We start from the raw sequence: 13,470 nt of genomic DNA, 5'->3' as shown, positions 1-13,470 counted from the left end.
AGCCCGAGGCAACTTAAAAATACATATACATTTGTTGGCCATTACTGGCGTTACGATTGCCGGCCAGGCTCGTTTCGAATGCTGCAAATGCTCTGCATATTCGTGCAAGTGGCCCGGGGAGGTGCTGAAAAAAATCACGTCTGCATTTACATAAGCGCCGGTATAAACCACTCGACAGAAATCCCGACATAAAACTCAAACAGGATCCCAGCACGGGACAGCACATCCGTTGAATACGCAATGCCCGTATGTACACAATGTACTGTCCCTCCCCCCTCAAAAAAAAAATGCTTTTATTATTCACCACTGAGTTACGATACTAAGATACACCCCCTACGTTTACACCTACGAGAAGTTTACGCGTCTGAACGATGACTTCCCGTCATCTCCAGGCTTTGAGCTTTTAGCGACAATCGAATGGAAACAACGTACGGATATTACAATATGTTGGAACGTGAATGCATAAATACGGCATAATCACGACGTCTATGGTTAATAATTTGTATATATATGTAACGAATTTTCTTTTTGCGAGTTATTTGGAATTTTAATTGTGTTTGTCATGACGGGATTATAAAGGAATTTAATCGATTGTAGAACAATCTGTTCTATTTTCTATGTCTGAACGATAATATCTTTTATCTGTCTTTGATCACGCTCTCTTTTGTTTTGCGGTGTAACAATTTTTCGTTCTTCTCGTCCCGACAGCCATAAACGCGCGAGCCGAGAGAAAATTGAAATACACGAAGATCACGCAGTGGACAAATCTTAAAATTCGTGGCAATAGTTTAGAAATGCTAACAATCGTATTTTACGATGTGAATGGAATAAAAACGCGAGGTAGATAACGGAATTAAATAATAAGGACAAGAGCGTTTCATTCTTGGAAGACAAATCGCGGAAACAGGCTCGTCATACCGCGGTCGATACGAAGTACGTATAACACTCTGAGAGCGATGTTCACGGCACCTGACGAGAATATCAAGGCGTCGCGGTATCCTGACAAAACGATTTTCGAGTCCCTCGTGGATCCTGTGAGGATCTATTGTGTTCGTTGGAAAGCAGCCACCCTTCGTGATCCTCGTTTTCCAAGGTTCTTTAGCATTTCCGGCGTATCGCCCTTTATGCGGACATCTAGAATTCCGCGCCCCGTTCTCTCGCGCGGTTACAGAAAAAATTGACTTTTAAGCCGGCAATAAAAAGGAAAAATGCGAAATCTTTGATTTTAGTAGCGCCTCTCCCACGCGTCTCTTACCGCCCGTCCGGCGACAGTTGGTCGATGCGTATAACCCTCGCGGCAACCTTATTTCTCTTATATCGCAAGCCAAGCACGTTCGTACTTCGCCACCATTTCGAAATCTGCGTTTCTGTATATAGCGTACATCGCGTAGGATCAGTAGAAAATACCATGGATTTCATTCGTTGAATTTTAAATCACAGTTACCTGCGCGTTATCAAAACTCAGTCGAATTATACATATAGATGTTCCGTGGTTTACAAGCTTTACAATGTGGATGCGTTAAAAATGAAACGGCCGTGGCGACAAAGTAAATGCTATTGGCGGATCGTTGGAAAAGACTTCGATTCCGGTATTCAACGTCTGCAAGGGGTGTGCAGGAAAGAAGGTTAGAGCAGAAATGGACTCGGCGGTAATCCAGGTACGACGTAGCGTCTGCGAATCGAGTGGAAATTTACATTTAAAGGACCTCGAAGACACTCTCGGAAGCTACGGGGTACCGGTGGCGTTTCGCTGCCTGTTTTTATTTTCTCGCAATTTCCTCGACGGAGCAGAACGGAAAACGGTCTTAAAAGGAATTAGCACGCTTTACTACTCCGCCTATCTCCGACAACTCTTAGCCGAAATTTCTTCAAACCTCTGCCATTTCCCAGCCTCGTCATACTAATCCGCGCTACTCTTACTACTTTAACGAAATGCCACTCCGTAAAAATAATTTCATTTTTCTCTGTTCCTAGATTCTGTATAGGCGACAAGTTCTTCTTGTGCGAGAACAAAATCCTGTGCGAGAGCGACTACGAGGAAAGACTGGTTTTTGCGAACATGGCGGTGCATCCGCCATCGACCGCGACTCTGGCGCACATCAAGAGACAAGTGATTCATCTTCAACCACAGGTAATTAAACGCTTTGAACATCGAGCATTCGATACTTTTCAAAAGCAGCGTCACGCGTAGCGATCATCGATTACGCTTAGTCCCGCGATCTACATAATCCTATGGAATACCAGTTGACATCCTTTGACAGCGATACCGCTATAAACGTGGTCGATATCCCTGTTCTGTCGCAAAATATGTATGCTGACCGTGCAAGCGTATCGCTTTCACCCGCGCGACGCTGTCCACGTCGCTGCTTCGAATCTGCCGGAGATTACGATGATCGGATGTTCTGGAAGGTTCAAAACTCCTTAAGACGTAACCCCTTAAGGTGGGTTAAAGTGGCAGGTCGCTCGTCCTGACCCTCTCGACAACAAAGGACTCCCTCGGGACTTCAGCTATGCTTTACCATCCCGCCATCATCTTACGAGTTAGGATATCGCGTGTCCTTATTAATTAAGCTCGTCCGTTAAGCAAGCCTCATCGCATACCGTAACTATCCATCCTCTTCACCGGGACTGGAACGTGCGAAAGAATTTACTCTTTGAATAAGGATTTGACAGCGTCTTAAGTGGAATTACCCAGCTGAAATTCGTCGAAGAACTCGTGCTGCCGTCGTCGCGAAAAATGTCCTCCGGAACGAAACACCAGCGAGTATTTTAAGCGCGTTGATCGACAAGAAATTGTACAGAATTTTTATCCGTAGAGTAGATTCTTCGATATATAAATACGCAAAGTTTTACCGTTTTCTATGGATAAAAGATAAAAGCAACGACTCTTCTTATCTCGATGATCATAGAGGGCTACTTTGCCTTGCAAGTTGGAATTTTAAACACGTTGATGGATGAAATGAATTTACGAACAATGTCAGTCTACTCCTTCTTTTATAAATGAATGCTTCCTTAGATAGCATAGAAAACTACTTTCCATTTACAAGTTATTTGGAATTTTAATTATGTTAATCAAGACGGGATCATAAAGGAATTTAAACGATCGTAGAAAAATCTATTCTATTTTCTATGTCTGAACGATAATATCTTTTATCTGTTAAATGCCTAAAGATATGGTTGTCTTCCGATAACCATGGCTACTTTCCAAGTTGGAATTATAAACTCGTCGTCTAGTTAAGCCGTTTGGGTTTCTTGATTATCTTAAGACAACAGTCGTGCTTCGAAACAGTACCTTAAGCCCTTACCGCGGACCTCCGCCTGTCTGACCCAAGGTGGATCCGATCTACTTAATCCGATCTCCGTCTTGCAAGGATGTTTACGTCCCTCTGCATGCTTGCGTCACGTACCATAATTTACCAAGTGCAATATTTACCGATCAACTATCGTCCGACTTGTCGTTATATCTCGTACAGGAGCCACGATCGACGACGTGAATCGGCACGATAATACGCATATTTCCTTTATAAACCTCGCATAACACGAGCTACGAGAAAAATAAACCCATTACGCTTGTAATTTTTTAATTAAAGATCCAGATTTCCTCCTAAATTCTCTCTCCAAACTCGATCGTGTAAAATTACTAACCAAATTTTGATGGTTCAACGTTTTCATAATGAACATCCTGAAGAGTATAGAAGCATAGCGATACAAATCTACTACCAGTAAATACCGCGCAATAATTATTTTAAAATTGTAAATTCTAAAATCAGATTACCAACGCCAACGCTTTCCTTTGACAACTACTTCATTTTTAGTAAGCCCTGTCTTAATCCTGTCTATAGAAGAAACGATTCGCATAATTGCTGGAAAGTATCGTTAAGGAAGTTTCAAGACAAACTTTTAAGAGTGGTCGAAGAGGCTAGATTGCCGGTGCACACGCTCGAATTGTACGCATGCACAGAATAACGAGGTCCCCAAGCCGATGATATCAGACTCGGCAGCGTGTACTACTTATAATATGCAAATTTTCTCCCCTTAACCGTTCTGCCGGGGAACTACGTGTAATTCAGGGGTTGCTAACCCTTGCGACTCTATTTCTACACCACGTAAGTGTTCATGTTCTCGAGCGGTAGCCTACTACGCGCGTCCTTCGTTTCCGTATGCGTGGTTCGTTCCTCGTGCGTGAGTGTTTAGTTCAATTAATATCGGTTTGCACGTACGACTGGTGAGCCAAAGTGGCAGGGCGCTGTGGAATCCGCGTGTTGGACAGAAAAACCAACGGTGGCAAGGAAACGTCACAAGGGAAAGAGGAATTACGTGCGAAAGTAGAACTGCTCAACGATTGTTTCTCACGTACTGGAAAGAAACGTCGCGCGCGACGTTGAAACGCGTAAATCGCGGTGTCCCGATCGCACGGAACTGAATTTTTTTCTTTCTTTTAAGCGACACCTGAGACGAGTCTAGGGTCGGCAATGAACACGAACGTAGAAGAGAGGCAACGTTGGGAAACCTCGAAGAAAGTAACGCCTGACGTAAAAGCGTCGCTGCATTCGTTACGCGATTTCTCAGGATCCTAGGATTTTTCGAGGATCGATGAGTCGGCTGTAATATCGATTTCATCCGAGGGTTTATGACTGAGGGTTATAAATGACCGATGCTGTGAAATAACGGTATGGCGGACTAATGCCAATAATCGACGCGGCATGCTAATGTAGTTTGCGCATCTATTACGTTAAGCCTGATGGATCTCTCTTGACATGTCGTTCCTGAAGCGTGAATACCTTCGATCGCAGAGAACACCCCGAAGGTGTCTGCCCCGGCGACATCGAGAGCCGTTCTATTTCCTCCGGTGAATGTCATTCTGACATTTAGCATCTGAATGGAAAAGACAATCGCCGAGACAGCTGGTCTCCGGCGTGAGTTTGACGCGGTAGATAATGTCAGGTAGCGAATCGTTTCGCCGCGCGTGTTTCTCATTAAGTGTCACGAATCAACGTGGCGCTAGTACGTTCAGATTGGAAACCAAGATTGTCATCGGCGATGCTAATTTTCCAGATTTACGCAGCTACAGATCGATTCGTTTTATTATCGTAATATCGATCGATGACGCGTCGTTACGGAGATGTTCTCAGAGGACGTTTCATTCGACTGTACAAAGATCGTGGGAACGGATTAGGCGGAAACGACGATCAACAGGAGTTAGGGAGGAAAGGATAGGATAATTCGACCCTTGGAACAGCCGGCTCGTTGGTGGAATTAAACGTCGCGACGGAATGCAAAGTGGTCGTGCTATCTCGACTTGACAAAATCAAGAGTAAAGAGGGGCAAAGAAGGAGGCGCTAAGATTCTTAAAAACCGCGAAGAGGGTGCGCATCCAGGCCGTGGCAGCTGCCACCCTTAACGCTTCTCCTTAAGCCGTGGCTATGGGAATGGCGAAGTTACCTCGGCCGAAGGAGGTGGAAGGTAGTTTTTCTGATTGCCTGAGAACGGACAGCTGTCCCAATCTTTCTCAGCCGAACACTCGGCAGCCTCATCGGCTCTTGTAAATAACGCCTGACCGTGCAGCGTTTACGAATAACTCGAGCGTGCCAGGCGATCCTAGGTAAACCGGTAATGGAGGCGAAAAAGGGAAAGGAGAATGGAAAAAAATACGACGGTCATCACCCTCGATAAATTCAATTACCATCGTCCCTCGAACAACCGCTGCTCCGTTTCTACTTCTCTCTCCACTCTCCGCCAAGTGGAAAGAAAACGTCTCGTTGAAAAGAAGCTCGCCGTTCATCTATCAAACGTGTCACGCGGCTCTTTAAACGCGTTTAGGAAAACCGTTCGAGAGGGGAGTTTCTAATCGATTCGAGATCGCTCGTCTTTTTAAGGCATCCCGGCTAACTTCGTTTCAACGACGCGATATCCCTTTCCCACGGAGACAACTGTAACGCGTTTAAAAATTGGCGAGAAGTCTTATTTTGATCTAATTTTCCCCTCGAGACTCGAACGGAGAACGCGGGAACGTGGGAAAGGGATACGCCGCGAAGAGGTCGAGACGAAGAAAGAGAGAAGCCGAACGTAACGAGAAAGAGAGAGAAACCGAAGGGAAGGGAGTTGGAAACGATTATCTGAGTTTTAAAACAAACTCTCAAGTGTCTGCAAAGTCCTCTGCGAATCAGAGGGTCGAAGGGGGTGGAACTAGGGAACGGAGAAGGGGAACGATGGAGAAGGAGGTTGCGGAAGATAATATGCTAATGCCAAGACGGAGACTACATGGGAATTTAAGAGGATCAATGTGCAGTACGAGATTCGTACGGCGAATAAGGTATTACAACGTCTTCTATACTTCTTCCAGGCGATTAGACCCTCTAAAGTTCGCGGAACGTGCACGAGGAACCTGAATTAAATTAAACTTCCGAATATTCGTCATTCTTACTGTGCGTAAGTGTACCGAAGCATAATTCGCTGGGTGAAAACATTATCTACGAATCTACCGTAACGATAGAATTAATCTACTGTTATAATATGAATTCTTTTAAAATAATAACGAAGAAAATCGAGGGAACTCCTGTGAGACATCGGGCCCGTATACATATCGTTTTTGTTAACAAACGTATTATTAGATTCACGGTACTTGACTACATTTCACATAAAGCTTCCGCCTAGCCCTTTACACAATGCACGCGGAGAAAGCTCGCATGGGAAAGCCCAGCTTGCGAGCTTATGTGAGATTATGAGTTTAGTTACGAAACAACGGAACGCTACGTGGCCTCTACTCTCTTTTGTAACGATTATTACACGTAGCGCGTGGTCTTACCTGCGCGTTCACTTAACCGCGACAGAGAACTCAGCCATCGTCGAGTTTATTTAGACCGACAAAAATAGAACACGAGAGAGAATCGTAAAATATCAGTGGAGACGTTTTTACCGCCTAATAATGCAATTACACCTATGATAATATAATTTCACGTTCTAATAATAACGACGAACACGCTTCCTGTTAATCGAGAATCGCTAAGCGTGACTCTGTATTTCACGAATAACTCTGGAAATCCCAAATGATGAAGCACATTAAGGAAATCCTACGCGATATAATAATCCCTGGTAAAATAGCGAGGTTCACGGCATTCTGTTCTAAATGATCCTCCTTCGATAAACGACGTGGCTAATTCTCATCTCGTGCTTCGGGCGGTGGATAGCCGGGCAAGGATCGTGGCACCGGAGCGGCGAATGGTGTAGAGGGTGGCGCTAATTTTTGCGCTTAAGAAAAGCAGCACTGTGGAGGAACTAGCTTGCACCTGGCTGTTTCCCAGCCGCGGGAGATCAACGGACAAATGACACGCGATTCTCGTAGCTCCCGGTAACCACCGACAACCCCCGACAACCCCCCGATGCTCCGCATTTACCGTCAGTTACAAACTGCCTTCACCTTCTCTCGTCGAGTCGCGATTAATGTCTTATTCGTGGCCGAGGCGTAAAGATACGTTTACGCTGGCGTAGGAAATTTCGCAATGGAGTTAATAAAAATAAATTGCCTACTGTCTGGTGTACTGAATTGAAAGAAAAGCACGTGAAGGATTTGAAACGACGAATGTATTAAAAATGGAACGAGTTAAGGGAAACATTAAGCTTAAGTGGTTGTGGATCTAAAAGATTCCAGACCTATTAAAGCAGAGTCAGATAACGTTCGACTTATGATCCGAGTGGAAACTCGATTTTACCTTCGAAAGAATCATCTACGTTCGTAGAACTTTGCAGTTGAAGGTTTAAGTTGAAGAATCTTAGAATTCCAAACGAATCTCGGTCCTCTTTGAACTTGAATATCTCCGCGAGACATGCAGATCGGACAACGGATTCTACGAGTTCGGGATTCACTCACAAGTCTATATTTCGAATATTCAAGATGATTTTCACCGACTCCTATAAATCTAGCGTCTAGAAAACCAAATTTCATTAGGTTACGATGATTTCTATGGAATCACATAGATCTGTTGTATCAGAATCTACAAATCTAAAGCACCGAAATCTAAATGTCGAAGCCGTATTTTTCACGAGGCGGTGTCTGAGATGAAATTACCTTCGAACTTTGTCGCCGAATGTAAAGAATGTAAATTATTTTTAACGAAACCTACGCTCGAATGACTTCATCTTACTAGAGTACATATTAGTCTGTGCCAGCAATCTGTATCTGTGTAAACGATTCGCAGAGCGCGTGCCGTTTGATTACAAAGACGGCAGTAAATCCACGGGACAGTAATTCCTTCTCTGGCAATTGTAGATAAAACTTGAATAAGTCATAGACTTAATTTAACCCGTGGTACCGACCAACAGCGGTCCGGAGCCTTCCACGGAGATTTCTTAATTACGTGCGGGCTTCTGGCCGGGATGGGGTGAAAAGAAACAGAGCAAAAGGCGAGGAGGAAAAGAGATAAAATGGAAGGGCGTTTGTATCGAGAAGAGAGGAAGAAAGACGATGGTCCCTCGTCGGCTCGCGAAAAGCTAAAAAGGGTTTCCCGTTGCGGCAAGAAGATTTAGAAATTCTTCCAGAGGAGAAAGTCGCCCTTGCAACGGCGATAAAGCATTTCTTCAGCGGTGCTTTGTCATTTTTATCATAATTATTTACGGGTTAATTACTCGCTCCCGTTGGGGCTGTGCGAATTTTTCTCCGTCAGTTGCACCTTAGATTTTCCAATTAAAAACGCCGTACATATTTCAACTTTCCTTTTAAAGCGTATATCGTATTCGAAAGAATTACTAACGAGCCTTTATTTTTCTTTCCCTAACGCGCCCCCTAACTGTTCAGCCACTTTGTGGACACGAAAGTTCACGCGCATGAGGGAAATCATGAGAATGGCAGGTTCGTTCATCGTGCGAAAGTTAGCATGATCAACTCGCGAAGTAAAATCATGGTAAGGGTGGATCTCGTCAGTAAGGGCTGTGCCGCACGGTCTGCCGAATTTTAAGCCTGTATAATTTAACACCTTTGCCGGCGAAACTAAGAGAAACTGATGGCGAAGGGAACAGCGGAGCTAGAAATACCAAGTTTGAAGTTTTCAACGCCACTTATCTATCCTAGCGGCATCTCTTGTTCCCCGTGGTACCCTCTACTTACTACTTCCACGAGCACTTCTTTCTCCCTTTCCCCCTCCTTCGTCGTCGTTCCGGTGGATATGGCTTGCAGATAGAGACGGCTAAAGACCGAGACAAGTGGCGCGGAGAAAGAGAAAGAACAGAAACGAAAGAGAGGATATCGAGAGGGAAAAGATAGGAGGGACGAGTGGAAACGCCCAAGTTGAGTTGCTCCGTCTGAACTGAGATACAAGTTCGTTCTTCTGGCCTTTTGTTTTTGGAGTAGAACCGTAGAGACGGCGGAGCAGGAACAAGAACACCGTGTCTAAAACGAATTCGTTAGTGGCATCAACCCCTTTCACTGCGCGAATACCTTCCCTTCTTTCGAGTTTTAAGTCTCTGTCGTGAATAATTGCTCGAATCAGATTAAGGCGTTGCCCGGTCGATTGATTGCTAATGTAATTACAAGGCAACCAGTTTCTATCCACCTTTACGCTATCGTAGATTCGTCGATTTAACAAAGCTTCGAAGCTGTCCTCTTCTGCAAAAAGATTTTAACGCCAGGACTAGAGCGGTCAAACGACGAATAACATAATTTTTCATATTCGTCTTATTACAATGGCGAATGTTTGGACGTTTGAACGATGTTTCGTAAAATTAAATTTCTCATTGATTATATGTAAATGAAGCTAGTTCTTTTTTCTGTATCGTGGATTTTTTCAGGTATCGGATGATATCTACTATGTTGATTTCTTTCGGACAAATTTTATACTTTAACAGTCGTCGATAAATCTAATGTTAACGTATAATATTACAATTACCCTTCAGAATGCTTCCGACCAGTATTCTACCTTTAAATTAATCCACACCGCGTGGAATCGTCGCAATTTTTGAACACGTTATAACTTTGACGATTTCTGTCTTTCAGATCATGTCTCCGGGAGGCCCGCAGAGACAAGTAAACGGAGAGACGACCCATAACCACAATGGATACGCAGCGCCAGCGAGCTCGAGCGCCCATAACATCCTAACCTCCATGAATAATTTAAACGGTATCAATGCACAAGCACCTTACGATACCAAATGACAAACGAAGTAAGCGCCGACGTATCGATCGTATCACAAATGCGTTGCCAAATTCGTTTAACGACACGGACGTCTTCTATCATCATTGCCGCTATCGTAGTAACACTCGGAATGTTCGCTCGTTACTGGAGTCTCAAAAGTCTGCTTACACGTTCGAGATTCGTTATTAAACAACAGCCAAGAGTGGTCGTCGTTCTAACGACCAATAGACGAACATCCGTAAAATCACGCATAGACAAAATGTTAAACACTTTCGCAATAGCAACTTCTATTTCTCTAAAATCTACTAGATGGTACTCTAATAAATAGATGCCTGTTACATCATAATTTCTAACGAATTTCAATGGATCTTGGAGTCAAGTTCATCCAGAGAAACAACGTGCTGATCTTAAATTCGCGTTTGAAGTTATCAAGTTAAGACGTATTTTATATCATGGCGTAGCAGGTGACCAGACTCTGAAGACTGTACGAGTCGACATGAGTGAAATCATTGGTGCTGTTTAGAAGTTTAATTGCTCGAATTTCGCAGGCTAAGGTAGAATATAAAAATCAACAGGAAGGACGAAGTGGCCAGCGAACAGAAGAGCAAGGGAGAAAAAGGGGTTGAAGCAGGATGAGGTTAGAACGCGCGAGGAAACAATGCGGGTAAACCAAATGCTCAGGGGTGATCAAAGTTTGGCTGTTCTTGTAGTCGACTTTGCTGTCCGTTGCGGGTAACGCCGGTAAATCTAGCTTTACCGGACTACCGGACCAACGAACTACCGGAGGTAGAACTGGAGGAATAGCCAAACGGAGTGAAATTGGTGAGCGAGGTTGGCTTGGCAGATCGGATCGGTAGCTCCGGCTTCGCCATCCAAACCAGCCAGAACCAACCTCGCCACCCCCCTTGGGGCTCATACGTTAGGGGTGACTTAAGCATTGTTTCAACTTCGAATCTCCCGGTAGAGGGCCAGATTGATGTCGCGAACTTTTCCGTTGCCTTATTTGCGAGTCAGATAACGAGGCTGAGTTATGCCGAAAGTTCTCTCTTTCTCTCGGATTGGCCGGGGCCGCTATCAGAAACGAGCAGACCGGCCGAAGAAAATGTTTTATTTCCTTGATGCCATACGCTGCGGAGATTTGTCGGTGGCACGCCTCCGGAAAAGAGTTTCACGATCGCTCGAACGATAATAGGCTTACGTCTGTCGGATACGATAATTTTTACGGGAAACGAACAGTTTTCCATTTCCAATGAGAAAACAGATACGACTGCGATTTCTTTCGTGTTCGATCTCTTTCTTATCGACGGTTACGTACTTTATCGCGTGTCACGATGAAAATACTCGCGAGCGAGCGAGCCTATGATCGTTCTATCGTTTTTATCGAATTTTTCTATCGGAACGTTTTGTTTTGTATTTTGTAAGCATAACGAATACTTCCACGATACTCTACGATTTTACGAGTACGCGCGTAGTTCCTAACGCTAAGCGTCTCTGGGACGAAAAATGAAACGTAACGATCAGTAAAAAGGAAAAGCCCATATCGTCTCGTACGACTACTAACCGATTGTCTAACCAAATTAACTCGTATAGATTACGATTAGCAGTGACTGTGGTAGGCGATCTCTAGTCACACTATCGTTACCTACATCATCGAGTATGTTCCCTTGACGTACATTGTATCCAAGCAGCTTGTCTAACGGGAGAAAAAAAAACACCTAGTCCATTTCGTCTTAAACGCTATGTACGATGCATGTAAAATCTTTGACCGAGAATACGTAAGGAAGTGTGTACGTTCGCTAGTATAGATATGTTTTGTATCATAGTTCTATCATAGAAATATTAATTAAAATAAAATTACTGTTTCGATGTTAACCGTGTCGTTCTATACAATACCTGCCTAACCTCCCTAACATATAGCAAAGAAATGACGAAAACGCGAACGTCTATGATATTGATTTCGTAACTTTAAAGTCAATTCTTCGTAATATCTTCGCATCCCCGTTACTGTCCCGAGATTTTCCCTGCGTTTCTCGCATCCTTCGCGCTTCCTCTGAATTATTTAAGGGCACTACGTGATTGGCCGACAAATCCGATATACCTCAATAATTTACCAATCATACGCAGTCCTTTGTGTTTTATACGCCACGTTGCGAATAAATCGCATTGCGTATTCAGGAGAGCGAGATCCAACTCTATTCGACTGTGAGCGCGAACCCTCGCTGTATTCGCCTCGAGAACAAAAAAAGAAAAAAAACGGAAGAGAAGCGATGGTCTAGGATATGAGAGATCGAAAAGGAAGCAATTTTTAAGGAACCGCTCGAGGTTTGCCGAATGTGTCAATAATATCGAGATGGTAGAAAATTTGAAGCACGAGCTAGTACGGAGCTTAAGATAATTTCCTCTTTCTTTCTCAACACAATTTTTCGCGCAAATAGAAATTTCTCGATTCGACCGAGAAAATAACGCGATTTCGGTCGTAAAACACAGTCTGATTTCGTCAGAGGAACGGCTTATCTGGAATCGAACGACTGCTGCAAGTAAACTAAGCTGGAAACGAGTGGTGGAGAGAGAGCGGGCATTCGATGTAAATTGGCAATTTTTCCTGTGCGACCTACGGTAATCATTGGCAATTAGACCGACGGACTACCGATAAATGTTATTTATGGCCGCGATTATCCGCGGCGCACCTAGCTGCCCGAAGGTTCGTCTAACTATAAAACCTTGCTCGCGGCCGTCTAATTGGTCGACGATTATTCCTGTTTGTACAAAATGTCCGTACAAGCGCCACTTTACTTCGCCACAAATACAGGCGAAACTTTCTGATGAATCGCGTGTACCGATTTAATGCACGCGAATCACGGATACCAGCGAACAACTTAACCGAATTCGGTTGTATCGCTTAATTAGTACAACGTCCCGATTATATTTGTTTTAATGTATACAGAAAATCGAAAGATCAATATATTAAATCAAAGGATATAATCGTCAAATTGCAATCAAATACAGCGGTCACCAAAGGTATTCGCGTACCCCCATTGTATTTATTACGCCATAATAATTAATTACCTTCAAATATATCAAATTTTGTATCGTTTAGCAGTACTTCCATGTAGCTACAAAAACTTGATACTGCGAAAATGTAACATATATAGAACCTGATACGAAAACTTTTTATCGGAAAGTATGGTTATGCGAAAATCTCTTTTGCGGCAATTGTATGTGGTTGATTCAAAATAATTTCAAGAAAGATATTTTACTTAACGTCAATAGCCCATCTGTCGGTTGTATTTTTCTATGGATACGTGTATTTCGGACAAAGCACGGATGAGAATACGGCGGGTAGCGT

At 43.7% G+C, this 13,470-nt stretch overlaps 1 protein-coding gene and 1 long non-coding RNA gene across 3 annotated transcripts in view; one reads left to right on the top strand and one right to left on the bottom strand.

Moving 5' to 3' along the window:
• The window catches only part of LOC117155691 (LIM domain only protein 3), a 70,400-nt gene extending 58,404 nt beyond the window's left edge, over positions 1–11,996 (top strand). For both annotated transcript variants that reach the window (XM_033331950.2, XM_076619437.1), the window contains exons 5-6: positions 1,975–2,131; positions 9,986–11,996. In XM_033331950.2, coding sequence (XP_033187841.1) covers positions 1,975–2,131; positions 9,986–10,144 — 316 coding nt within the window. In that variant the 3' untranslated portion in view covers positions 10,145–11,996. The remainder of the gene's footprint in view (positions 1–1,974; positions 2,132–9,985) is intronic.
• The window catches only part of LOC143302809 (uncharacterized), a 127,537-nt gene that overhangs the window by 102,913 nt on the left and 11,154 nt on the right, over positions 1–13,470 (bottom strand). The gene's annotated exons all lie outside the window — the stretch shown is intronic.

This window comes from Bombus vancouverensis, chromosome 6 (assembly GCF_051014615.1).
Source record: "Bombus vancouverensis nearcticus chromosome 6, iyBomVanc1_principal, whole genome shotgun sequence".
In the NCBI taxonomy this organism is placed as follows: domain Eukaryota; kingdom Metazoa; phylum Arthropoda; class Insecta; order Hymenoptera; family Apidae; genus Bombus; species Bombus vancouverensis.
This window is presented reverse-complemented; position numbering and strand designations above follow the sequence as displayed.